Source organism: Puma concolor, chromosome A1 (assembly GCF_028749965.1).
Source record: "Puma concolor isolate L17-30 chromosome A1, mPumCon1.1.hap2, whole genome shotgun sequence".
NCBI classification, from domain to species: Eukaryota; Metazoa; Chordata; class Mammalia; order Carnivora; family Felidae; genus Puma; species Puma concolor.
Genome location: NC_141667.1, coordinates 108,030,185 through 108,056,732, shown reverse-complemented (window position 1 = coordinate 108,056,732; position 26,548 = coordinate 108,030,185). Strand labels below are relative to the sequence as shown.

At 36.0% G+C, this 26,548-nt stretch overlaps 2 protein-coding genes across 7 annotated transcripts in view; both read right to left on the bottom strand.

Moving 5' to 3' along the window:
• ADAMTS6 (ADAM metallopeptidase with thrombospondin type 1 motif 6) overlaps positions 1 to 13,708 on the bottom strand; it is a 299,671-nt gene extending 285,963 nt beyond the window's left edge. For all 6 annotated transcript variants that reach the window (XR_015248856.1, XM_086699957.1, XM_025924199.2 and 3 more), the window contains exons 1-3: positions 13,569 to 13,708; positions 11,007 to 11,371; positions 1,358 to 1,526 (exon numbers count right to left, since the gene is read on the bottom strand). Coding sequence is in view for 5 of the 6 variants with exons in the window: in XM_086699957.1 (XP_086556083.1) it covers positions 1,358 to 1,526; positions 11,007 to 11,371; positions 13,569 to 13,665 (631 nt within the window). In the remaining variant the exon portion in view is untranslated. The remainder of the gene's footprint in view (positions 1 to 1,357; positions 1,527 to 11,006; positions 11,372 to 13,568) is intronic.
• Positions 13,709 to 13,834: 126 nt separating this feature from the next.
• CENPK (centromere protein K) overlaps positions 13,835 to 26,548 on the bottom strand; it is a 59,548-nt gene continuing 46,834 nt past the window's right edge. The window contains exons 11-12 of the mRNA XM_025924191.2: positions 25,666 to 25,714; positions 13,835 to 13,945 (exon numbers count right to left, since the gene is read on the bottom strand). Coding sequence (XP_025779976.1) covers positions 13,941 to 13,945; positions 25,666 to 25,714 — 54 coding nt within the window. The 3' untranslated portion in view covers positions 13,835 to 13,940. The remainder of the gene's footprint in view (positions 13,946 to 25,665; positions 25,715 to 26,548) is intronic.

The following is a 26,548-nucleotide window of genomic DNA, read 5'->3' as shown; positions in this document are numbered from 1 at the left end:
CAAAAATAAAAGGCAACTGATGGAATGGGGGAAGATATTTGCAAATGACACAGCAGATAAAGTGTTAGTACCCAAAATCTATAAAGAATTTATCAAACTCAACACCCTAAAAACAAATAATCCAGGGAAGAAATGGGCAAAAGACATGAAAAGACACTTCTCCAAAGGAGACATCCAGATGGCCAACTGACACATGAAAAAATGCTCAACATCACTCATCATCTGGGAAATACAAATCAAAACCACAATAAGATACCACCTCACAACTGTCAGATGGCTAACATTAACCACTCAGGCAACAACAGATGTTGGTGAGGATGCGGAGAAAGAAGTTATCTTTTGCACTGCTGGTGGGAATGCAAACTGGTGCAGCCACTCTGGAAAGGAGTATGGAGGTTCCCCCCAAAATTAAAAATAGAACTGCCCTACAACCCAGCAATTGCACTACTAGTTATCTACCCAAGGGATACAGGTATGCTGTTTGGAAGGGACACATGCACCCCAATGTTTATAGCAGCATTATCAACAATAGCCAAAATATGGAAAGAGCCCAAATGTCCATTGATGGATGAATGGATAAAGAAGATGTGGTATATATATATACAATGGAGTATTGCTCAGCAATCAAAACGAATGAAATCTTGCCATTTGCAACTACATGGATGCAATTTCGCTTATGCTAAGTGAAATTAGTCCAAGACAAATATCATATGACTTCACTCATATGAGGACTTTAAAACACAGAACAGATGAACACAAGGGAAGGGAAGCAAAAATAATATAAAAATAGGGAGGGGGACAAAACATAAGAAACTCTTAAATATGGAGAACAGAGGGTTACTGGAGGGATTATGGGAGGGGGGATGGGCTAAATGGGTAAGGAGCATTAAGGAATCTATTTCTGAAATCATTGTTGCACCTTATGCTAACTAATTTGGATGTAAATTTAAAAAATTTTAAAAAAAGAAGTCACTTCCTCCATGAAGCCTTTTTTGACCACTAATGTCCCTGCTGTATGTTTCTTTTTTTTTCTTTTAAGACATTTCTTCAATTTTATTTATTTATTTTTTTAATGTTTATTTATTTAATTTGAGAGAGAGAGAGAGAGAGCAAGAGAGAGTGCGTGTGAGTGCAAGTGGGGTAGGGGCAGAGAGAGCTGGAAAGAGAAAATTCCAAATGAGTGAAATCCTATGGCATTTGGATAGGTGACATCTTTTAAAAGAACTCTGGCCATTATCATTCTAATTGCCCAAATTCCTATTTACACTTATTATTAACCTCACTTACCATAGTGTCAGAAGAAAGAGAGTGGCAATACAATACAATAGACTTTGTAAAAAACCACACACTCACTCACCTGAAACCCCACAATGAGAGTGATCATACAGATGTCGTTGCTGGAGGGTAGACTTTTTGTAAATAACATGAGGATGGCCATTTTCATAACTAAAATGTTTGGAATCCTCTGTGGTATTCTTTAATGGTTCAATAAAATATTCTTCATCTTCTGTGGCAATTACACCATGCTAAAAGAAAAAGAAACAAAGAATTTACCAGGAAGGATCATTTTAAATATTAATTATCATTTATTAACAAGAGTCAAAAATAAGTTGATATCTCTCCGAAAAGAAGTTACAATGCATGTTAATAGAAATTTAGTGGATTATCTGTACCTAGCAGGACCTTCTATAAATTTACCTATACTTTAAAAAGGACATTTAAATTCTTCTACATGCTCCCATGCCTTGTACTAAACATGACACATATATTTCCTCCAATCTTCCCCAAAACTCTGATGAAGCAAAGACCTCTTTGTGTTCACTAAAACTTGTTTCCTTTCCAAATTGTGCACCACATCTTCTGTGTTCAGGTATAGCTCCGTTCAAGTTTTGGCCAATGGAAAACAGGCAGATACTATACACCACTTTTAAGCCCAGCCCGTGAAAACCTTACCCAGGAGAATTCTCTACTCTTTCTGAAAAACTACCCACAGAAGGCAGACGCTGAAAGAGAAGCAATCTGGGTCACTGAGTGACTTCATGGAAAGCTGTCCAACATAAACACCAATATAGGGGAAAAATTAATCTCTATTGTGATAAACTACTGACATTTTAAGATTTATGTTACACCACTTAATATGTACTTAACTGATATACATCTGATATATCCCCATTTTGCAGACCAAGTAACAGGCTCAGAGGTTAAGAACCTCCCCAGCATTATATAGAGATAAATGTAGGAGCTGCAATTCACAGGAGCTTTGCTCTTGTTCATATGACATCCTCCTTACACCTATTTATGTAGCCAAGTACAGAGCTCAACCACAGCTCCTTTTTAAAACTTTCTCTAGTCCAAATGAAGTAGCAGCACCCACTTCTGAGCTCCAAAAGAGCTTATTATTGGTATCATTCTTTATAATTAATTCCACACTTCCTTGCTACATTTCAAGTATTGAAGCTATATTTAAATTTGGTATAACATTTCTACTGCATATTTTATCTTCCCAAATGTACTATTTGCTTTTTGAAGGCAGGGGTTGTGTCTCACTGATATAATTCTTTATATCAGTTACAGTCATAGAAAGTATCTCCTATGTAGTATGAACACCAAATAAAAGTTGGCTGATTAAAAGAAATGAGATAGAAAAAGTTATCTGCATTAGAAATAAGACCTTCCATAATGGTCCAATAGTGTTTTCTTAAACATGGCACATGTGAAGACTGCTCTTAATCCAACTAATTTATCCTGTAACACTGGATAAAACACAAACTCTCTGGGTGTATTTCCTCGGCTGGAAAAATGAAAGAGTTGGTGTAAATTAGTGGTTTTAAAACAGCACTCTGGGGAGCCCTAAGGGTTTCAGGAAAGTGCCCTCAGGGGATTGCCCCAGACAACAAAGGGAGACCTATAGGGCTTGGATTCCTGGGCTCAGCAATTGGCTGTGCTTTTATTAATCTATATAGTATGTTTCCACATAACATTTCATTTGAGGAGAGGGTTTTGCTGTTTTAAAAAGAAAAAAGCTGGAAATCTCTGGTCCAGATAATCTCTAAGGTTCCTTTGAATCTAAACCTCTATGATTGTGTTTAGGGAAATTCATGTTAAGTACCACATGCTTGGAAAGAAAGATAAGACATAATCAGAACTGCTCTAATTTATAGATGAAGTTGGCAGGCACCCACGAAATGAGCTAAGGAATGCAAAAAACAAAAAAACAGGGATTAGGTACTTCATGTTATTTTCACCATTGTTTGCTTTACTTTAAGTGTATTAGTCCCTAAATTAAGTGCAAATACTGACAGGCCTAACATAATATGCCATTAACAAACTCTAATACCTGAGCATGAATTACATTACTAAGAAGATTAACAGCGTGGTAGCAAACTGAGCAAGCATGGTTCCTGCAGAAAAGAGGGCATGTTTAAGAAGTTTTTATAAGAGAGGAGTGTACGAAGTGGGGTTGGAGAGTACTGCCCACAAAGGGTGGAGCACTAAAATCTTATCATGCTAAACTGTGGGCAGAAGGATGTTGAAAGGTCCCAGACAAGAAGTTCAGGTTGCTGGGGAAAAACAGAGTCAGAAGCCTGGTAAGTAAACAAAATCTCTAGTTTCAAGAATGGAAAGACTCTGGAAAAAAAATCCAGAGATTTTGTGTTACGTACTCTGGGAGATGTTTATACTCATTATCTCATTTAACCTTAACAGTTCTCTGAAGTAAGTACTACTATCAGCTCGACTTTGCAGATGAGAAACAGAGACTGAACAAAGTTAAGTAACCAACTCATTCAATTGACTTCGGTGCTTGGATTCTTAGCCATTATAGTATAATCCCCTTACCCTCTGAGAGTTGTTTCTGACTTTACTTTTTCTTTCTTTCACCAAAGATGATCTGAGTGCCTATCACATAGGCAAGTACTATTCTACGTGGTGGAGATGCAGTTTTTTTTTTTGTTTGTTTGTTTGTTTGTTTGTTTGTTTTGTAGCCACCACAGAAGCAGTCAGATCTTTATTTCCCTTTCAGGGTGACTAATAAGAGAGCAACATTATAATAATGGCTAACCATTCTAAAATGCCTACCATGTATCAGATACTGCTCTTACTCTCTCTATAAATACACAGTTCATACACACACACACACACACACACACACACACACACATATACGGACACACACATTTATATAAATACATATATACAGTTTATACACACACACACACACGTGTGTGTGTGTGCATGTGTGTGTGTGTTCCACTTAAACCTCAAAACAACCTTACAAGACTTTTGTCATAATTGTCTTCATTTTATGAATAAGGAAATTGAAGTATATAGAATAAGATCATTGAGTAAATAATTGGCCATGACTGGGATATGGCTACTGTGATTCGAGACCTGACATCGTTAACACAAGGCTCTACTGCCTCACTGGGGCAACCATTCAACTTACATGGAGCTTACATTTTGGTGGAAGGAGCTAGACAAAAGGAATTCATTCACCAGATAAATGACCAATCAGGTAGTGTTAAATGTTAAGAAAAAATAATAAAGCAGTGTAAGAAGACAGAGAGTAATCAGAAGTGAAGGAAGTATACATACTGCTTAAGATGGTCAGGGACATCCTCTCTAATAAGGTGATATCTGGACAGAAACTGAACAAAATTAAAGGAGCAATCTTATGAAAGACCAGATCAGACAGTGGGAATGGCGAACACAAAGGCAATATATAAGCATGCATACAGAATATAGCAAAGAGCTACTGTGGCTAGAGGGAAGAAAAGGAAAAATGATTTTGAACTTAGAAAGGTGTTTGAGGGTAGAAGATGGAGGACCTGAATTAAGTGCGGGTCCCAGTAATTTGCACGTGCCTAGCAAGAGCCCTGCTCTCACTTCCCTCAGCATCCCCACTCATCCCTACACTGTCTGCCTCAGGCCATCAGGATCAAAATCATCATGTCCTCTTTCCCTGACAACACAGACCCTACAAGAAGCCCAAGACCCAACCCCTGGATTCTAGTCCCCATATGGTTATGTGCATCATGTTTTCAGATCTCGTATCCTACTCTCCCCTTTCGCCATTTAAAACACATCCACTGTGCCTCCTCAAACACCCTCAGCTGCATTTGTGAATATTCACTTCTTTTTGCTCAAACACCTGAATCTCTCTAAACGACACTCTTTCTTCCCTGTAATCCTCTGGAATGGTGGATCCTACACTTTCTCTCCTACCTGCCTCCTATTGGACTTGGAGTTAGGGTAAGTGTCCTTGTGATTCACTGCCATTTCTAAACAATCCCTGCTCTCTCCCGCCTCCAAAACAAAAAACCCCTCACCAGCTTCCAATCTCATGCCATCACCTTCTTCCTCCATTAGGTGCAGTTATCTACTTACTGACCCATAGTCATTTTTCCTCATTTCTTGAAGATTTTAGCTTCTGGATCAATCACTCTCTGCAATACCATTCCTGAAATAATCATTGATTTCAGTATCTTAAGTCACCAGTTCTTAAAATTCTGTGTGTGTGCCCCAGATCACTTTAGAAGTCTAGTGGTGGTAAAGACTAGGGGTTACTTCTCAGAATAAAATTGTAAGCATAGAAAAAAATATATAGGATTATAAAGAAAACCAGTTGTAGTAAAATACCATTATCAAAATATTTTTAAAATGTACTATAGGAACACACATGGCTTTTTGTAAGACTTTAAATAAGAAGATGTGTAGCGGATCTAATGGCTATCATAATTTTGTAATAGTGATTAACATAAATAGTACTTTGAAGAACCTACAAAAACTGTAACATGATATGAAAATATCTATAATTTTTATTGAGGTGAACTATTACTTTATTGGTTTGTTACCTATATTCATAATTGAAGGAAATGTTAAACTTCAGTGAAGAATTAGTAAAGATAAAGATGTCACTTTTCCCCAGTCCAGTTCACAAACCCCTTGAATTCCATTCATGGGCCCCAGGTTAAGGGCTACTGACAGAGATGGTCTGTTCACCCATTGCTGTCTCAATTCCTTAACCCGTTCAACAAATATCTTGTCATTCACTTTATCTTAGGCATTTGGACCCACAGTACAACCCTAGAGTTCAGTATTTTCAATACTTGCAACCCTGCCCAAATCTCAATTTCAAGTATCACATCCTTCTGTCTTTCCAGCACTGTCCCTCTAATACCTCCCTTCCAAGAGATAGTCCTTTTACACCCACCAGAACCCAATGATCCCACCACCTTTTCATTATCCTCCACCCACTAAATGTCCTCATTTCCCTCTTAATCCATCTTCAGTTCCACCTTCAATTGCCTTGCCCTTTTCTCCCTTCACAGAATTTATTTGGCTACACCACAACTCTGATTAGATCAGTTTTGCTACTCTGGGCCTGCAAGCTTGCAGCCTCATTTGCCCACTGAAAGATACATCAAGACGCTGAGTAGTCTCACTCCAAATTCATAACCATAATCTCAACTGTGCTCTTAATGCATCAAGGCAATTATACTATGTTTCTCTAATACACTCAGTATCCTGCTCACCTGGATAAACATTCTATACTTTCTTAATCCCCTAATACCTCTTAATCCCCTAATACCTCATCTTGCCATGTTCCATTCCATTAAACATCATACAACCTCCTGCAAAGTCCTACAACACAAATACCCACCTGCCTGCATCTCATGTCCATATAATCTATTTTATTTCCTCTTATTATGGATGAACTGTCTACTCTCCTAATCACTAAGGACAGTGATTCTATTTATGATTCCATCCCTTCTCACCTATCAAGGACATCACTAGAGAAATTTTCCTTTTCTCCACATAATCATTCCCACCTTTATCAAACAAAACATAACCTCCTCTGAACTCATTCATACCTGTAGTCACTGATCATTTCTTACTTTTCCTAAAGTCTTTAAAATAATTATGTATGTACTCTTTTCTCTGTTTTCCTTAAATGCCACTATGACTTCAGCACTGCTTTTGTCAAGGTCACCAACAACCTCCTCATTGATAAATCCAATGCAGCATTTTTCTCTTGAAATACTTCCTTCTCTTAGCTTCTAGGATTCTTGCCTGGCTTTCCTTCAACTTTCTTACTCCACTATGCTTTTTGGTCTCCTCCACATCTTTCTGAGCTCCCTAACCTCCTGGAGTGTCCAAAGGTTCATTTCCTTAAACCACTTTTTTTTTTTAACTTCTTCTTTATTCTATCTATATTATTCCCCACCCCAAGCAATTTCATATAACCTCCTGGCTTTAAATGCCATCTATATATTGATGACTCCAAAATTTATAACTCCATAATTCACATTTCTCTGCCAAATTCCAGGCTTGTATACCCACCATCTTATACAACACCTCACGTTTAACATGTCCAACTGAACTCATTGATATATATCACCCCACAATCTTGTCCTCCTACAGCTTTTCCATCTCAGTAAATGCCTGAGTCTTTCTCATCTCAACTGATGGCTGCTTTATTCTTCTAGTTGCTCAGGCCTGAAGCTTGGAGTCATGGATTTTATCCTGACTGTGTCCTCTAAAACCTACCATCTGGCCTCCAGTTCTCTTTTTAACCTCACCTTCCATTACACTTCCTCTCTTTCACTGAGTTCCAGCCTGAGCAATCTTGCTGTCCCCCAAACACTCTTAGATCAAATCTTTGTACTTGAAGATTTCCACCTGGAAATCCTATTCTTTGGATGTCAGCTTCCCTTCCTCATTTTCCTTAGGTCTTTACTCACTATTTTTTCTACCTGAGAACTTATCATTATCCAACATACTGTGATTTTTATCTACTTATCTGATTGTGTATCTTCTCCAAGAGAATACAAGTCTTGTGATGATAGGGATTTCTCCTTTGTTCACTGTCGTACTCCTAGCACCTAGAACAGTGTCTATTATACATGATAGTTACTTATAAATATTTGGTGTGTGGATGAATGAATAATGGAAAATGCAGAAAAACAACTCTAGGCATAGCTAAGAAATAAGAATAAAATGTAAAGAAAGGAACAATCAAAAAGGGAAATCTCTTGAAAATTAGAACCATGACTGCTTGTAATTTTTAAATCAACTGAAGGAAAAGAAGGCAAAACTGGATAAATCTCATACATAGAACTTAGCACAAAAAAGAAAAACATGGAAAAAGAGAAGGACAAGGGAAGTAAAGAACCAACTACAAAAATGCAGGGGGTAGGAAACAAGAATCTTAAGAAAAATACTAAGGAAATTTTTTTTTCAATTTCTCTAAGCTGAAGGAGTGTCTGTCTTTACATTGAAAGCATCCATTAAATATGAAGTAAGGATAAGGAAACAAGACCCATAGCTTACCACATTAATAAAATTCTTGAAATAGAAAGGATAAAGAGAAGATCATATCACATATCACCTTCATTGAGGAAAATTCTTAGGGAAAAAAAAAAAGAAAAGAACAAGAAGCAGATGTCTGTCACCCAAAATGAATCAATGCTAATTTTTTTAAAGATCTTTAAATCTTTCCCTAAGACATAAAGTCATATCATAAATTGGATGCCCCATATTTCCCTTTCCCAATTCCACCATTCATGGTTCCAAAGAAAAATGATTTTTGAAACTAGAATTCCACATCCAGCTAAATTATTAACCAAACACAAAAGCAACAGTAACCTTCAAATAGGCAAATGGACTCAGAAATTTTACTTCCCAGACACATTTTCTGAGGTAATTACTTGAAGATGTTCTCCAATAAAATCATGATGTAAACTCAAAAAGAGTAAGACATAGAACTAACGAGGAAAGAAGCATCCCAAGATGAGATACGCACAGTAACTCAAAAAATTAATTAAACCAGTAGATTCCAAGAGAAAAATGCCTCCAAAGAAGAATGGGATATATTCCAAGCAATAGATACAAGGTCTAATAAAATGGATAATATTGATCATTTGGTAAAGAAATCATTATTTTTTTTTTTTACAATAAGACAAAATAACAGTAGTTAGAAACTCTAGAAATATAAAAGCTAGAAAAGAAAGCCATGGCCCAAATATATAAAGAAAACTAAATGTGACAATATTTTGAACTGACAAACAATAATGTTAGGAATTGTCTTTATGGTGCAAGGATTGTAATGATGAAACAATGGGTGAGGAAATATGATTAGAAGACACTAATGATCTCTACATTGATATTATTTTATATAGAACAATTAAAAAACAGAATTGGTTGGGGCACCTGAGTTGGGGCACTAGCTCTTGATTTTGGCTCAGGTCATGAGACAGAGCCATGCATCAGGCTCTGTACTGACAGCTTGAAGTCCGCTTGGGATTCTCTCCTCTCTCGGTCTCTCTCTGCCTTTCCCCTCTCACACACAGGTGTGTGCTCTTTCTCTCTCTCTCAAAATTAATAAACATGAAAAAAAATTTTAATCAAAAAAAAAAAACAGAATTGGTTAAAAGGGCTTTTGAGGGGGCCCCTGGCTCGATCAGTCAATACAGCATGCTGACGCTTGATCTCAGGGATGTGAGTTCAAGCCCCACACGGGCGTGGAGCTTATTTAAAAAGTGGGATTTAAAACAAAAAAAAAAACCCTGTTTACATATTATATTTGATTTAAAATGTAACATAATGTAAAATAAGAATGAAGGTGTGAGTTACTAAGTTTGGTGGGTAAAAGTGTGATGAGAAACAAGATATTTACATAGTCTCAAAGTATCTGCTCAGAAATTCCTTATTAGTTGCCAAGGAGAAAATAGTGACTTCAGTGGACAAACCTGGCAGATCACATCTTCAGTAATCAAAGTTAGTCAACATGGGCCATGCAGTTTCAATAGGAAGCAAAGTAAAGCAAACAGGTATTAACAAATAGAGGGGAAAAGAATGAGAAACAGAAAGTCTTACTAAAGGATGAAGAATACATGGGTGACACTCTGCTATCCCCTTAAGTGTAGCAGAATTTCCATTTTCAACTTTATCCTCCCTTTTGACTCCTCAAACAACATCTTTCACAATTTCACAGTCACTTAATGACTCTCAAATTACTTGCTTCCAGAATTAAATTCTTTCCTAAATTTCAGAGCTGTACTTCCCAAATGTCATTTAGACATCTTCAACCCTATTTCTTCCGATTCCTCACATTTACTATATCACACTCCTCTCCAATCCAGCGCTCCAGTGGCGTTCCCTTTCTTAACTAGTATAATTCATATATCTGTCACCCAAAAAAGAAGCCTCCGCCACCTTCAATTACTTTCACTCCTTCATCCCACACCCAGTTCAATTTTATCTCAATTTTTAAACATATTATTAAATACCTACTATGTACTATATGTCTTATTAGGAATCATACTAATGTATGGGAAGAAAACATTAGGAAAACACAAATCCTCTGCATTTTCTCTCCAAAATGTGGTTTAAATTCATTCTTTGCTGTGTATTCCCAGGGGCACAGTTCTTACATGGACCTTCATTATCTCCTCTATGTCCTAACTCCCCTTCATATCCCCATCACTCTCTGCCAGCACGTCTCACAATGGAATTGATTTTTTTTTCCTAAATCTCAAATTGGTTCATTTCACCATGCTGTTAAAACTATCAGTGGCATACTTAGTGTTGATGCCAAACACAGAGAGCAGTGTTGATAACGAGGAACAGCATTTTTCTATCATATTTAATAGCAAGTGTCATTTTAATATATGAAAAGTTTCAAAACAGATTTATTTTGGATACCTTATTCTTATTCAAAAAAATTGTTTTATATATAAAGCCTAACACTGCTATGTACTCAATTCATTTTACAAATAATATAGGGTTTTAGAAATTGTCCTTACTTTGAAAGGTCAATGCAAACATTACCAAAAGGACTATAAAAAGCAAAGGCGGCAGAAATAACAAAAATAATAATAATAATAATAAGACTGTTACCTTCCCTACTTAAACCATTTCTTTATATATTATTAATCTGAGGAAAGACATTTACATTGTAAATTTATTTCCCCATCAGAAACTAAAAAATTATAACATCTACTTACCAACCCAATACAGTTGCTTAAAGCCACTTTAGTTGTACTACGTTGATCTTGCAAGTATCCTGTGTAATGACAGTTGTCTAAAAAATCATGTTTCCACTGGGGTCCATCTTTTCCCCAGTATTCTACTGTAAAATGTTTGGACACAAAATCTGTGTTGAGAGTCAAGTTTAGGTGAAAGTGCTTGCCATAGGCTGAAAGTTTAAAAAATAACTTAGATACTGCCTGCTGTGGATCGATAGGGTCCATACTCCGTCTTCTCCTGGAGTGTTTATCATTTTTCACAGTAAAGCTGAGAAAAGCTCCATTTTGATCAACCCTTATTGGAATAGTTAGCTGGTAGTGTTCTAGATAAGTCAGGAATTCCTCTTTGTAATCACAAGGCAGAGAATCCAGAAAAAACACATGGAAGAAAAGAAAATTTAACAGAACAAAGAAGTGGCAGTATAAACAACAAAAACTCTTTCAGTCAAAACTATGCATCATTATATGTGAGAAGTATGAACAAAAACTGTTATATTAAACAAGATGAAGTTTAAAATCTAATGATGAATTAAGTTCCATTTATTCCTCAAAATAACATCATTTTAAAATTAGTTTGAAGGACTATTGTTCTTTTTTCTATTTATTTTTTAGTGGATTCTAAAAACTAAATTCTATAGGAAATATGAATATTTTATATTGAAATAAATAACAGTGAAAAAGTACACACATTTAAAAGAATAGAATTTAGCCTGGATAAAATGTTTGTGAAAGTTATCCAAAAAAGTTAATATTGAATTTCTACAGCCTTGTAGAAATTTTTTTTTTTTTAATCATCAGTTGGAAAATACAGAAGCCACTCTGGAAAACAAGTCTGGAAGCTCCTCAGAAGGTTGAACATGGAACTGCCATCTGACCCAGCAATTCCACTCCTAGGTATTTACCCGAGAGAAATGAAAACATATCCACACAAAAACCTGTACATGACTGTTTATAGCAGCACTATTCATAATAGCCAAAAGGGAGAAATAACCTGAATATTCATCAACTGATGAATGAATAAATAAAATGGGGTATATTCACACAATGGAATGTTATTCTGCATAGTACTGATACATAGTATGACATGAATGAACCTTCATAATGACTGCCTTCATTATCAAAGTTAATTAACATTCTAAAAATATTATACTAAGTAGAAGGGACCAGTCACAAAAGACCACATATTATATGATTCCTTTTGTATGAAGTATTCAGTAGGAATATCTCTAGAGACAGAAGTAGCCTAAGTAGGCTGCTTAGGGCTGGGGTGGAGAGTACTTTGAAGAGAGTTTGGGAATGACTATTAATGGGCACAGGGTTTCTTTTGGAGTGTTGAAAATATTCTAAAATTGATTGTAGTAAAATTGACTGATTCTAGAATTGGTTATATGAGTCTGTGAATATACTATAAACCACTGAATTGTGCACTTTAAATAAGTAAATTATATATTTATTGTACTGCAATAAAGCTGTTAAAAATTCATCAGATTGACAAAAAGAAATTTGGAGGATATTAAATATGTTTTCCTCATTTAGGTGTACTTAATATTTCCAATCTACCTTTTTAACCACATCTTTCTTTAGCGAGGTTTACCACAAAGGAAAACCAAATGTCTGTCTGTTGCCTCGTTGTCTATACGTGGAGTTCCCAACAAATATAAACTCCCATGAGACTATGACCAAATAGAAATAAATTAAAAGACAATATTGTTCACTTCTTATAAATAAGAATTCATGCTAAATGTTATGGATTTATTAATACACTTTGAGAAGCTACATTACATACATATAGGACTTCTAGACACAGACATCAATCCAAAATAGCCTTGAAAATCTGGCTCATCTGTACCAAAAAATCATCAGTTCCTATAGATTTATGGGAGGGGAATCAAAAAGGTATTCTGCCAATAATTCTATAAAGATTAGACGTGATGATGGAAAACAAAATGTTATTCATTCCTGGGACCTCTGTTAAGATCTTTTCTATGATATAAAGTTCAATTTCATGGATTCAAAATCAGAGATCCATGGATTAGAGTTTGAAAAGTTGAACTTCCTACCACTTTTACTCTTTTACTCAGATTCTAGTCCTCATATCAGAATTCTTCAGTTTGGAAAGCATTTTTCCACTAAAGGTCCATTTTAGAAGGATCTTGTATCAGAATATGTCTGGTTTCTTGCTCTTTTATAATTGCATAAATCTTTGGATTTCTTTTGAACATGACCTTGCCTGTAACTCCTAGCAACAAATGAGCTTATTAAAGTTTAGGATTCAAAAGGAGAAAAGGCCTGGGTCTATTATCTTCTAAGAAAGACCAGTCAACTCTAAAATACACTGAATGCTAAATGCTAGTATAAGTTATAAACAGTCCACTTAGAGCCCTTAAGATTTATGAAACTAGCACTGAATTGATGCAGTAGGCCTCCATTCCTATCACTATATATCCCAAAGAAAATGTTCACCCAAACTAAATATTCAGAATCTTTTCTTGTCAAATTAGCAGCAAAATTTTTTGTCACTTTCAAAAGCAGGACTCCTACCTTGAGAACTGTATGAAAGTCTGTGGTCACTATGACATTCCGATGAAGCCATGATGAGGCTCAAAATCCAGGTCAACGTCTTCCACAAAATTTCCATAATTTAGAAAATTGGATGATTTTTTTGGAGGGCTACCTATGTGCTAGAGAGTCAATATCATACCAAAATCGAAGCATAACAATTTTATTTCTTTAAAATTTCTTGCAAATTAATTATTAGATGTTCCACTGCTTAACAGGTACTTTTTTCCAACATCTCGTACTTTCTTCTATATCTGGGTTCATTTTCTCAATCCAAAAGGAAAAAAAACAATGATGGTAAAATTTTCATAAGCAAAGCATTTGGCTGATTAGTTACTATAGTATGGCCATTTTTTAACCTAGAAAAACAAAAAAAAAAATTATGTTAAATGAAAAATATCTTGTATGGACAGAACTATATTGCTGAATGCTTGCCAAAGGACAAAGACTACCAAATGACTTAATATAGTTAAATTAGATCATTGTTGTTCTTTATAGTCTAAATAAACATTCACAAGACTAAACAATTAGAAACCTAAATCGTAAGCAGAACAATGCCAGAGCTACTTAATAATCAAAGAAGGAATGTGAAGTGGAATCATAAAAATTCTTTTTTTTGAACTTTGAAGAAAACAACGTGTGAGTACAGTGACTAAACGTCCTTTTGATAAAATAAAAGGTACCGTGACTTCAAAATCAAAGTTCATTATGTAAGTGATAAACAGTATATGATCCCATTCCTTAATGTGCTTTTTTAGCACACTCATATTCAGAGATTGATTTGTTGCTTTATGAGGCACTTATCATTTTTTCTTAGAGTAGATCCACAAATACATAGTGACATGTAGCAGCTATCTGTGAACACTCAGACACTAGTACAAACTAAATTTGTAAAAATTTGAAACATATTTACTATAACCCTTGACTTTATCTAGAAGTCTTATATGACTTAAAAAGAAACACATATGAGGGGCGCCTGCGTGGCTCAGTCAGTTAAATGTCCGACTTCAGCTCAGGTCATAATCCCATGGTTTGTGAGTCCGAGCCCTGTATCAGGTTCTGTGCTAACTAACAGCTCAGAGCCTAGACCCTGCTTCAGATTGTGTCTCCTCCTCTCCCTGCCCTTCCCATGCTCATGCTCTGTCTCTCAATAATAAATAAATGTTAAAAAAAAAATTTAAAAAAAGCAACACATATGAGACAACTTCAACTATCTAGAATGTAACTGAAAAGAAAAGAAATTCATCTTCTGCAAAGAATTTTTAAAAATTCATTTCAGGTATCACAAGAGATGTCCTATTCTATCTCATGCACCTTCCTTTTGACTCACACCCTCACTCACAGTCCATGAATTTACATTTTATACAGAACATGAGCATATGTGACTACCTGATATCCTAGAACATAGTAGTTTAGAAGAAGAAAATAGCAAAGGGACTAAGAAACTAGCTCACTAACAGCACAAAAGTGAAAAAAAGAAAGGAAAACTAAAAATTAGTTGTAGAACCCCAACCAAAGTAATACACTTTGGGGTAGAGGCAAATGGTCCTTAACTAGTTCAACAGTTCCTATTATGTATATGACTGTATTATAGCTCAATATCTGATATTCAAAATACTGTCTGAGTCAGGATTTAAAGAATAAATTACTTTTACTAAGGTAACTTACTACTAGTACAGAGAAGAACACAAAAAGTATCAGAAAGATTTTCATCCCAAATTCCTAGCGTATAGGATTATATAATAAATGTTTACATATTTGTTGGTTAAAAAAAGAGTAAATAAATGAATCACTATTTAGTGACTAAAAGAAAATCACTTCATGTATATGAAAGGATATTTGTAGTTAACTGGAAAATTAACTTACGTAGACTACTTCATTCCCTATGGTGCTAGAAATATTGGTTATTAAAATATATAAAACAACCACAACCATTGAAAACTCTCTCTATCTGTCTCTACAAGTTATTACATTGCTGAATCTTGGAAAAACTTATTCATTAATCAACAAATATTGCTTTACTGTTTTTTTTAAGTGATGTTATAACAGGGGTGCCTGGATGGCTCATTCATTTTAAGGCACCAACTCTCGATTTCAGCTCAGGTCATGATCTCAGAATGAGATTGAGCCCCTCACTGGGCTCTGTGCTGGTGGAGCCTATTTGGGATTCTGTCTCTCCCTCTCACTATCTCCTTCTCTTTCTCTGTCCTCCCCCTTCCCCAAAATAAATAAACTTTTTAAAAAATGTTATAACAATATGGGGACACAGAATAAATTAACACAATCCTTGCCCTTCAGGAATTCATAATCCAAACAACAAAGAAAAAAATTCAAGGCAGACTGACATATGCCATAATAAAGTTATGAAAAAGTGTTAAGAGGAGATCAAATGAGGAAAATGATTTCTGAGTTAGAGGAGGATGGGTCAAGAAAATATTATTTAAAAAGTGGTATTTGGGATAGACCCTGGAAGATGAACACAATTTCACAAGTGAAACTGATAGGGGCAGTCATTGCAAATTAAAGAAATAGATTCCACAAAGTCTAGATGGCAAGAAAAAAATGGAAAATCATTTTAGGAATAATAGTAAGCTTGATTCCTATGGAGAAGACTAACAGGTATCATCTAGAAAGGTAGTTTAAGGTCAGACCAAAAATAAAGAGAACTTTAAATATATGTTACTTTTAATAATCACAACAATCTTATAAAGTAGGTATTATCACCACTATGTCAGGCAGCCTGCAAGATGGCCCCAAAGATTCTGCCTCCTGATATCCACTTTTGTGTAATCCTCTTCCCTTGAGTAACTTGATCCTACCAATAGAATGTTGAGAAAATATCACTTCAGTGATTATATTACAAAAGATTCTGACTATCAATAGACTAGATTCTATCATTCTAATAGACTCTCTCCCTTATTGGCTTTGATGTAGCAAGCTGCCTTTTGGAGGAGTTCACATGGCAAGCCACTGAGAGTGGCCTTTACATAACCACTAGCAAGGAACTTAGGCCCTCAATGTAATAGCCTGTGAGAAACTGAATCCTACCCACTAATATGTGAGTTTAGAAGCAGATCCCTCCCCAGTCAAGCATTCTCTGATGATCTGAGTCCTTGCCAACATCTTGACTGCATCTTCATTGAAAGATCCTGAAGCACAGGACAAAGCTAAGCCATGCCCAGTTTCCTGAACCACAGAAACTGTGAGATAATAAATGTGTGTTGTGTTAAGCCACCAAATTTATGGTGACTTTTTTTGCTTTGTTTTGCAAGAATTGATAACTAATGCAGGTCTCAGCTTACAGATAAAGCAGTTGAAGCTCATAGTGGTCAGATAGTGAAAAAACAGCAGAGGCAAGAGTCATACAGAAGGTAATCTGTCTCTAAAGTCTAAATTCTTTCTACCACGTCATACGTACAATTTAAGGCACTCTAAATTAAATATTCAATAGCAGTTCCATAAAACCACTGTTAAATAATACATTCATAATAATGGTATTAATTAATGTGAATAATTTTAAGCAACTTTATACACAATAATTGTTTCATCTCAAAATTTTATCTACAATGATTTAGGCAAGACATATGCTTACTCAAGCAAAAATCTATAGAGAGATTAAGTCACACCATTAGTCAATAGCAGTAAAGAATCTAGTTATCTTGATTCCTAATCTACTTAAATACAGTTTCCATACTCCAAACCTTCCCATGAGATATTGAAGTATAACTGTCACTTCTTGAACAAGATTCATCCTTCAGGGCTTTAATTTTTTTCAGAGCGTTTTACCTAATAATGTCTGACATTAAATGAGAACCTCATATGCCTTAATTTTTCTTTAAGGAATATATAATTAACACATTTGAATTCATTTTCTATTAGTGGTGATATATTTGTATGAACCCTTCATTCTTTTTTCCCATTTTTCTGGGCTCAGAAACAGAGTTGTCTGGGTTTAGGGAACAACTATTTTGCCCTTGAGAAATTTCCTGCTCTTCAGTTTTGTAACCTCCACTCTTACAATTATTAGCACTGTCCAGTAAACGCCCAAGTTAAGTAAGCCAGTAGCAATGAGAGAAAAAGTAGTATGTAACTACTTGGCCAGAAGTAGACTAACATTTGATTTAAGGACTTGTAGTAAAAAGCACATTTGGTGCATAGTAGAAAGAGCAGGAGCTTCAAAGTTAAACCAAAGCGACAATCTTGTTTCCATCCCTAGCCACAGTATCTGGCACATGGGCACCCAATAAATGTGAGTTTCTTTCTCCTTTCTTAAACGCTCCCTCACTCCCCACCTCAGGTGCCAGTGAAGGAACTTAAATAGTAAATAAATGAATTGGCCCAAGCTCAACTAAAATCAACAACAACTAACATATCAACCTCTCTTAGTTACCTACACAATAAAAATGAATGGTTAACCTACTTTCTGACACCTGCTGCAGAGGTTAATCTGGATATTATCAACAAATATGGATAAGCACTGACTTTTTCAAATATAGTTTCCAATATTCACACTAACATTAAAATATTACATAATGGTCATAAATCATAATGTATTAACTCTTTACATTATATAGGAGAAGTGTTACTGTGTTGTGTAAAGCACAAAGGCTTTGAGTCCTGGCTTGACTCCAAGTTACTTAACCTCTCTGGATCTATTTCCTCATCAATAAAGCCATGATAATGGTATCTACTTTACAAAGACTTGTGAAGAGATTAAATTAGATTACACATGATATAAACTGTCCACACACTTCCCTTTAATGGCTAAATAAATATTAGCCCCCTCTCCTCCCTATCTGACTCATCACTTTTCAAAGGCCTTCCTTCAAATATAGTTTCATGTTCCTCTTTCCCACCAATGTGTGGAATACTTAAATATAATGACAGAAATCAATCAATTCCATTGTATTGTCTTTTAGAGCAAATAATAAAGAATTTAGGTCATGATAACTGGGCTTACAAATGTTTTAAATTTGAAAACTTCCATTTTACTGTGATTTCACATATGTTCTTTTCCCTAACACAAATGTATCAGCCATTAAAGTTAAGGGATCACTTACCTGCTTCCACAGATCAAAGCTATACCAGCTAAGTAGAAATCAGATCAGACAACTTGCTCTACAGTGACTCCTTTAGTAGTCTCCCTAGTTGAAGGGTACTTACTTGTCTTTTTCCTCTATCATCTTTGCTTCCTACTCAAGGGATCTGGGAGTAGCCAAGGTAATAATTTCCTCTCATGAACTATTATTATGGAGCTAAAGAACATGTACAACATCCTACGCAACTTCTTTCATCCATTTTAACTCTGGTTGTTTATTTTAAGGCTGATTTGGTCTTCACAGAGGAACCAACAATACTATGCTCCCTTCACATATTTAACTTTTATATGTGAAAATTAACTTCTCATCTGCCATTTATTCTCTCAACAAACATTTAGTGTCATCTACTGAATGCCAAGGATACTGCTAAGCTGTAAGTACAAAGGTTCCCAGATCATTTATAAACTTTGTGAGATTAGTTTCCAAAAGTATAATTAAACACACTCAAAACTTACCTATCAAGAAAAGCAAATGCGCCAAAAGCAAAAACACAAAACATCATTCTACAAAAATCAAGCCCTAAATCACATATAGTCCCAAACTGTTTTTTTCCAGATGGAAAGTTAAATATATATTATCTGTATTATAACTTTTCTCCTGAAAAATAGAAACACTTTTTCTTCTGAGGCTATTACAAAATGTTGATAATCAAGTGTCTTTTGGTAGAGCCAAGAGAGCTATCCACCTTTTCCACCTTTTCTTCTTCCCCCAAGAAGGTGCTATTAACTTTCTTAATATGTTAGCTGTCTTTATTTTCTCATAAAAGTCATATACAGGGTAGGATTTGGCATAGAGGTCCATCTTAAACCACTAGTAGCTACTAGTGGTTGCTAAGGAAATGAAGAGGAAGTGGTAAGAGTAGACAAGAGTAGAAATTAATCTTAAACATAGTGGCCCAGACACGAAGAGTATTAAAATATTTCAAGTCTTGAGGTTAGAGGTTTTTCCCCTTGAGTATCACCAAAATATTAATACCACAAAGAGAGATTTCATTTGCTGCCATTTGTGGCAGATGAATGAATTTGATTTGTTTGAAATCAAGTTATTTCCCTCTATATGCTATTCTACAAAAATCCAAAACACCAATGATCATTTTTAAGCATGAAATTAATATAAACCAGAAATGTAGTTACCACTTTGGTGAAACATAGGAAAACTATTATTTCCAAAATTAATTTTCTCAATTTCCTTCAACTACACCAGTTTTATGTTACATTTCTTTCCCTGTCATGAATTTAGAAAACTGTCATTCGTACATTTTGGTCTAATCAACATAAGCTACAAACAGAAAGAAAGAAACAAAAGAAAAAAGAAAAAAAGGGAAAAAAAAGAAAATCAGCACAAGAAATTTGAATATGAAAGAAAATATTGAAAATCACACTCCACTGTCCTTTTAAAAGTTCCTAGCAATGGTTCGGTTTCCCCTTTCCTTGTCCATTCTGCACCCCCATCCCACTTCACCCAGACAGAGGGTAACAGTCTGAGCTGCCCTGGTTGAGTTGATCCTAAAGTTAACATTCAGCAGCCCATTTCCAGACAGCAGCGCTAAATCTATTTGGATAAAACGCGTGTGACCCAGACAGTTGGCATTTGGCCCAAACGCGTTGCACCGGCAGCTCAAATAAAAACAAGAGTAAGAAACTCACTCTCTTGTTCCTTCTCAGTGCGCTTTTTCACTCTCTTTGCCTCTAGTACAACAAGGAAAGAAATTACCAAAGACAGGAATTGTAGTACACATTATCAAAAGGCACCTTTCCAAAAACCCCTCCAGCACTCCAACTGCATCCCCCAAATCCCTGAACTTTGATCCCATATACCATATAGACAGACATACCCAGATATTCAAGGCTCCGGAGGATTATGAGTCTAGCACGACGTCCCAAGTGGCCAAAAGTAAATCAAAAACACACGCTTCCATCTCTTTGATTAGCCTATTAAAAGCTTAACATATCCTAGAGCATCGGGGCTATAGCTAGCACATTAATTCTGCTCTCTGAGCCCAGGCATAAAATATGCACTTGTCTGACTGCTTAAGACACTGACATGAAACTATAAAATGCAGAAGGTTTTTCTTAGAAATCAGTTTAAAATACACATCATTATTACTTTCCCAATCACTATTTGGTGATTAGTTAAAAGACCACGATCATCATAATCAAGTCATATTTCACAAAACATGTCTATCCATACAATAAACGTGTATTTTTGGCATCATAAAATACTTGCAAGACCCAGAATTCTCCAACTCCCGACTAGTCTGGAGTTAAAAAGATTTCTATCTGTAAAATGAGTTCAGTCAAGCTCACTCATTGCCATTAAAAACAGACACACACACACACACACACACACACACACACACACATACACACACGCACACACACACACACACACACACACACACACACACACACACAGAAAAAGTTTTCTACGCGCTATTCGGAAGACAAGCAAAGCACAAGTTTTAATTAAAAAAAAAAAACGGTTTCATTGAATATTGTTAAGTCTTCCTTACCGTTTTCATCTTCAAATTCTGATAAAAAGTAAGTTTCAAACAATAGAGATTGCACTGGACGACTCACGTACTCTCTCTGCTTTCTTTTTTTTTTTTTTTTTTTTTTCTGCCCCCCTTTGCAAAGCCACAGCAGTCAGTTACTTATTCTGCAGCCAGAATAAAACCCTATAGTCTGGCTAACCCGGGCTTTAGAGAACGGACTTTCCGATTTGGCAATAAAAGAGATGCCATCAACACATCCAGGCTATCATCCTGAGATGCTGCCTTTGCAAACCCCCTTTCTCTCTCGACCCCCCCCTCCAAAAAAAGGAAAGGAAAAAAAGAAAGGAAGGAAGGGGGAAAAAAGGCTTATTGGGGGTGGAAGTGGTGCCCTCTCTTCCTGGACAGCTTAGTGCCTTTGCTATGCAAATAACATGTGAAGAGCATCAAAAGGTATCAAGAGAAAAGAAGACAAGAGGAGCAGGAAGGGCAGCAAAGTTTTGTTGAAGTAGCCCTAGATCTCACTACCGGCCCCCAGCCAACTTGAATTGCAGCAGGAGAAAATTTTGGCAGCTTTTCCTCGGAGGCAGAGCACACTGACGTCAGTCTGCAGATGTGCCGGGCTGCGTCGGGTGCGCATGTGTCCTGGGTCGTCACGTGGAGGGGGAGGGGAGGTAGAGGTACAATCGGGGTAACCAACTACCAGCCATTCAGAAGGGCTTAGACAATGTCAACTTTTCCACCCTGTGAATGAGAGAAATTCTGGCCCTTCTAAACTCAGTCCCCTACCCCACTCCGCCTCTTTTTCTTCCTCCTCCTCTTTTAAGAAATTCTAGCCTGGTTTGTGACTAGTTGTTTCTTGGAAAAAGGAAGGGGGAGGGAGAGGATGAATGACTTTAGATGAATTAGTGTCACTGTTAAGTTCTCTGGTTGCCTTCTCCGTGATTTTTTTTTTTAACTGCACACAACAAAAATATTAAAAGTTGCACATGAGTGTCTTTGAGGAAACTTACAGCACACTTAGATCAGTGGCAGATTTCAAAACTCAATAGCTACATGTGCATAAAATGCCTGTTTTTTCAATATACCTCAACAAGTAAAACTGCCACCAACAGGGAGAGTGGACTAAAGTAAACTAAGACCAGCACATTTTCCATCTGATTACCGACTTCAGGTTATGTGGGGCTTTAAAAGAAGAAAAAAAAAGTAGGGGAGGAGGGAGCGGGGGAAAAGAGAGAAGCTTGCATTATTTCCAGATGAGGGTGAGACTGGATGGTGTTTTAAAGTGCAACCGGGAAAGCTACAAGTGGAGTGTATTTTTTTAAGTCGGTACATTGAATGAAATCTCAGTGACTGCCCAAATGAAAATAAATCCTAAGTCAGACCCCCAAAAAAAGGGGGAAGAAAAACCAGGAACCCTGCTGCGATCTCAAGATAAACAAACACAACCTCAAAACTGGTTCTTCAAGCTTCCCAATCCGACCCTCCCGCCCACCCCCACACCACCCTCCACACCAGCTGCCAGTCCATACTTTAAGGGAGAAAACTCCACTACAACGTAGCACTTTCACTTTCATTTGCTGGGAGAAAGCCACTGGCATTAAACTGTGGGGGAAATGCCCAAATATGTTTTCCATGTCCTAAGCAAGCAAACAAAGTCTGGCACACAAATCGGAAACAGGAAAAAATGTGAAAATAGATCAGGACAAATGCTGCCTTTCAGCGGTGTAATCTGCTGCATCATTTATCTGTCTCTATGGTTGAGTGTAGGGTAGGGAGAGGTTTAAGAGTTTCCGAGGCTGGAGGGGGCGGGGGGGGGGGGGGGCGGTGGGCGGGGGAGCGGGGTATTGACGCCTTGAAATTCCAGTCGGTAGTTACCGCCAAGTCAATTTCCGATGGCCAGAACCAGAAAGGGGAATTGGACCGGAGGGAAGGGGGTGGGGAGGAGGACCTTTCTGAATACCCGCTCTTAAGTTTCAAGCTTCTGCTAACATTATTGCTCATTTGACATTTTTTTTTTCTTCCTACACCGGAGGTAGTAGGTGTAATTCTTCTGGTGAATACATGAATAGTTGGCTAAAAGAAGGCATGAATCAGACTGAGAACGTCCAAGAATACAGTTATTTCCATTCTTTTTCTGAGGGTTGAAAGGGGAAAGCATCTGTCCACAGTCAATAGTCCTCATCTTGACCTTAATCAGTAGTATTTGGCTCAATGCCATTGAAAATGTAGAAATACATTCTGTGCTTGGCATTGACAGTTTTAAATAACGAGGATTCATATGGAGATAGATAGATGATAGAAGATTGATAGATAGATGTATTTGCATTAAAATACATGGATGACTAATCTCCTAGCAATAATTGTAAACACAAAAAATAAAAAGAGTGGGCACAGAGCTGTTTTTGCATGAAACTAACTTTTAAATAGTTGTGAACCTAAACGTTAATAAAAACAAAAAACAAAACAAAAAACTGGTTTTAGATACAACCAGCACAGGAAACTAAAGTTAAGGTGTGAGTAGTATTATCTCTAGAAGTTATCTGGAAAGTTTTTGCTCTCAACTAAGAGGGGGCACAGAGCTGTTTTTGCCTGAAACTACCTTTTAAATAGTTATGAACCAAAACCTTAAAAATAAAAAAAATAGGTATTAGATACAGCCAGCACAGGAAACTAAAGTTAATGTGTGAGTAGTATTATCTCTACAAGTTATCTGGAAAGTTTTTGCTCTCAACTAAGACAAACTGCCCTAAAAGTATCAACCTTGTAAAGGAAAGGAGCATATTCATTGAGAAGTGGACATTGGCTAATTACTTATTCAAACAGTGCCATCCTGCGTCTAGAAAGAGTAATGAAAAATTTCCAACAGATCCCTTTTCTCCTCCAAATGACTAAGAAAAATATGAGTAAGGGAGAAAAATTATTAGGATGAGCAATGAAGTATCAGTTTAACTTTATATGTGTGTCCATATGTATGTACATTTTAACTGCATTAAAGAAAATTCAAACATACATATAAGCAGAGCAATATATAATGAACCCCAAATTGTACATAATCCAGTTTTAAAAACTGTCAACACAGGACCAATTGTTTCCCATTACTTGCTCCATCCCACTGGATTATCTTGAAGCCAATCCCAGATAACATTTCACTGCATCCATTAAATATTTCTAAATAAAGTTGTACTTCTAAAATATAAGGACAAAAAATAATTAACCACTACTATACCACACTTACTCTTAAAACATTAATAATTCCTTAATTTCAGCAAATATCAGATGACCTCCCTCAACTGCAAATAAACGCTTAAAAATGCTGTATTGAAATCAGGATCCACATATTACATTAAGTTAATCTATCTCTTTTGTCTCTTTTTTAAAAACTTTTTACTGAAGTAGAATATTCACACAGAAAAGTACATACATATATAAATTGATGAAAAATGTTAAGTCTAGGGGAACCTGGGTAGCTCAGTCAGTTAAGCATCTGACTCTTGGTGTTGGCTCAGGTCAGGAGCTCATGATTCCAAAAAAGGAATAAACAGAAAATTGAGAGAGGAAGGTAATTTGTATGTATGTATGGATAGATGGATGGATGCACACCATGTATGTATATATGTATTTTATAGACTGAAAAATAGGAGCAAAGGCAGAAGAGTTTGAGAGCCCAAGAATAGAGACCGAGAAACTTTTAGAGGTAAGAACAGAATTTTAACTTACAATTTTTAATGTCTTAGCATGTAAATTAGATTTAATTTTTTTACTTAGTAACCAAGGAATTTCTTTGTTTTTCTTAATGTTTATTAATTATTTTTGAGAGAGAGACAGAGTGTGAGCAAGGGACAGGCAGAGAGAGAGGGAGACAGAATTTGAAGCAGGCTCCATGCTCCCAGCTGTCAGCACAGAGAGGGATGCGAGCTCAAACCATGAACTGTGAGGTCATGACCTGAGCCAAAGTCGGATTAACTGACTGAACCACCCAGGTGCCCCTCTTTTTTTTTTTAAGTTTGTTTACTTATTTATGTATTTTGAGAGAGAGAGAGAGAATGTGCAGGCATGCACATGCACACAAGTCGGGGAGGGACAGAGAGAGAGACAGAGAGAGAAAGAATCACAAGCAAGCTCTGCGCTGTGTGCACAGAGCCCGACTCCAGCCTTGATCTCACAAATAGTGAGATCATCACCTGAGCTGAAATCAAGAGTCAGACGTTCAACCAACTGAGCCAGCCAGCTCTCCAAAACGAAGGCATTTCTTAAAATTAGACTGTTTGCTTGTATTTTCAGAAAAATGAGATGAATTCTGATTTTATGCTTGCTTGGAATTACTAAAATGAATTAAATCTACAAAAATGTCAACATGAATAAATTATATAACTGGAAGTTGAAATGCTTCAATAGGGTATGTTGATCCAAATTGGGATAAGATGTACATAATATTGTGCAATTTATATAAACTTAATAGTACAACAAATATATATGTCAGACTTACAAAAGCATTCATGGGAAGAACATAGAGTATCTTGAACATCATAATTAACCTGGGGGAGAAAGAAAAGAACAAAATTAAGGAGCACAAAGTGGCATCAACTAAATCTATAAAATTTTATTTGAAAAATAAAACAATTGGAATCATCATAAAATGTTAATGTTGGCTAATTCAATGTATTGAGTGTATGTGAATCTCTATTATCTATTATTTTAATCTCTGTATTGTGGGAATAATTCACAATTTTACATAAAGAAAGAAAGATTACTGTTATTTGTTATTATAATTAATCTGACAATTTCTGAAATTTCAGAGGCAAAACAGCTTTAACTACTTATTATTTACTTACTTATTTACTTTTTTATTAGCATATGGGAGCAATAGCAGAAAGAAAAAAAAAAAGATTGAAAAGAGTGAGTATAATCAATGGTTTATAACCATACTATACAATATCTAATATTCAAAAAAGAGAAGATGAAGCTAAAGTATATTACTGAGATAAAAATAAAAACCCCAATATGCTAATAAGTGCCACTCTTTAGCATTGTGCAGAAGGCTAAGAAGTAACAAAATATAAGGTTCCTTTCCTCAATAAATTCATAAATTGGGAAACAATATGAAAGTGTGATAAGGGAAAATGCAATACACTACATAATTTAGTGACATAAATGATAGAGCTTCAAATGATAGAGAACTCAGTAAAGTCCACCTAAGGATTTTTCTGACATCCATGTTGCCATTCTGGTGGTCAGTTTTGTGGTTCTTGAACTCCCAGCAACATTCAATTGAATCAATCACTCCCAACTTCTGGAAATACTGTACTTTTCTAGTTTTTGTATGACTGCATAGTCCTTTCTCCTCCTCTTCCCAGTTACTAAATAGTAAA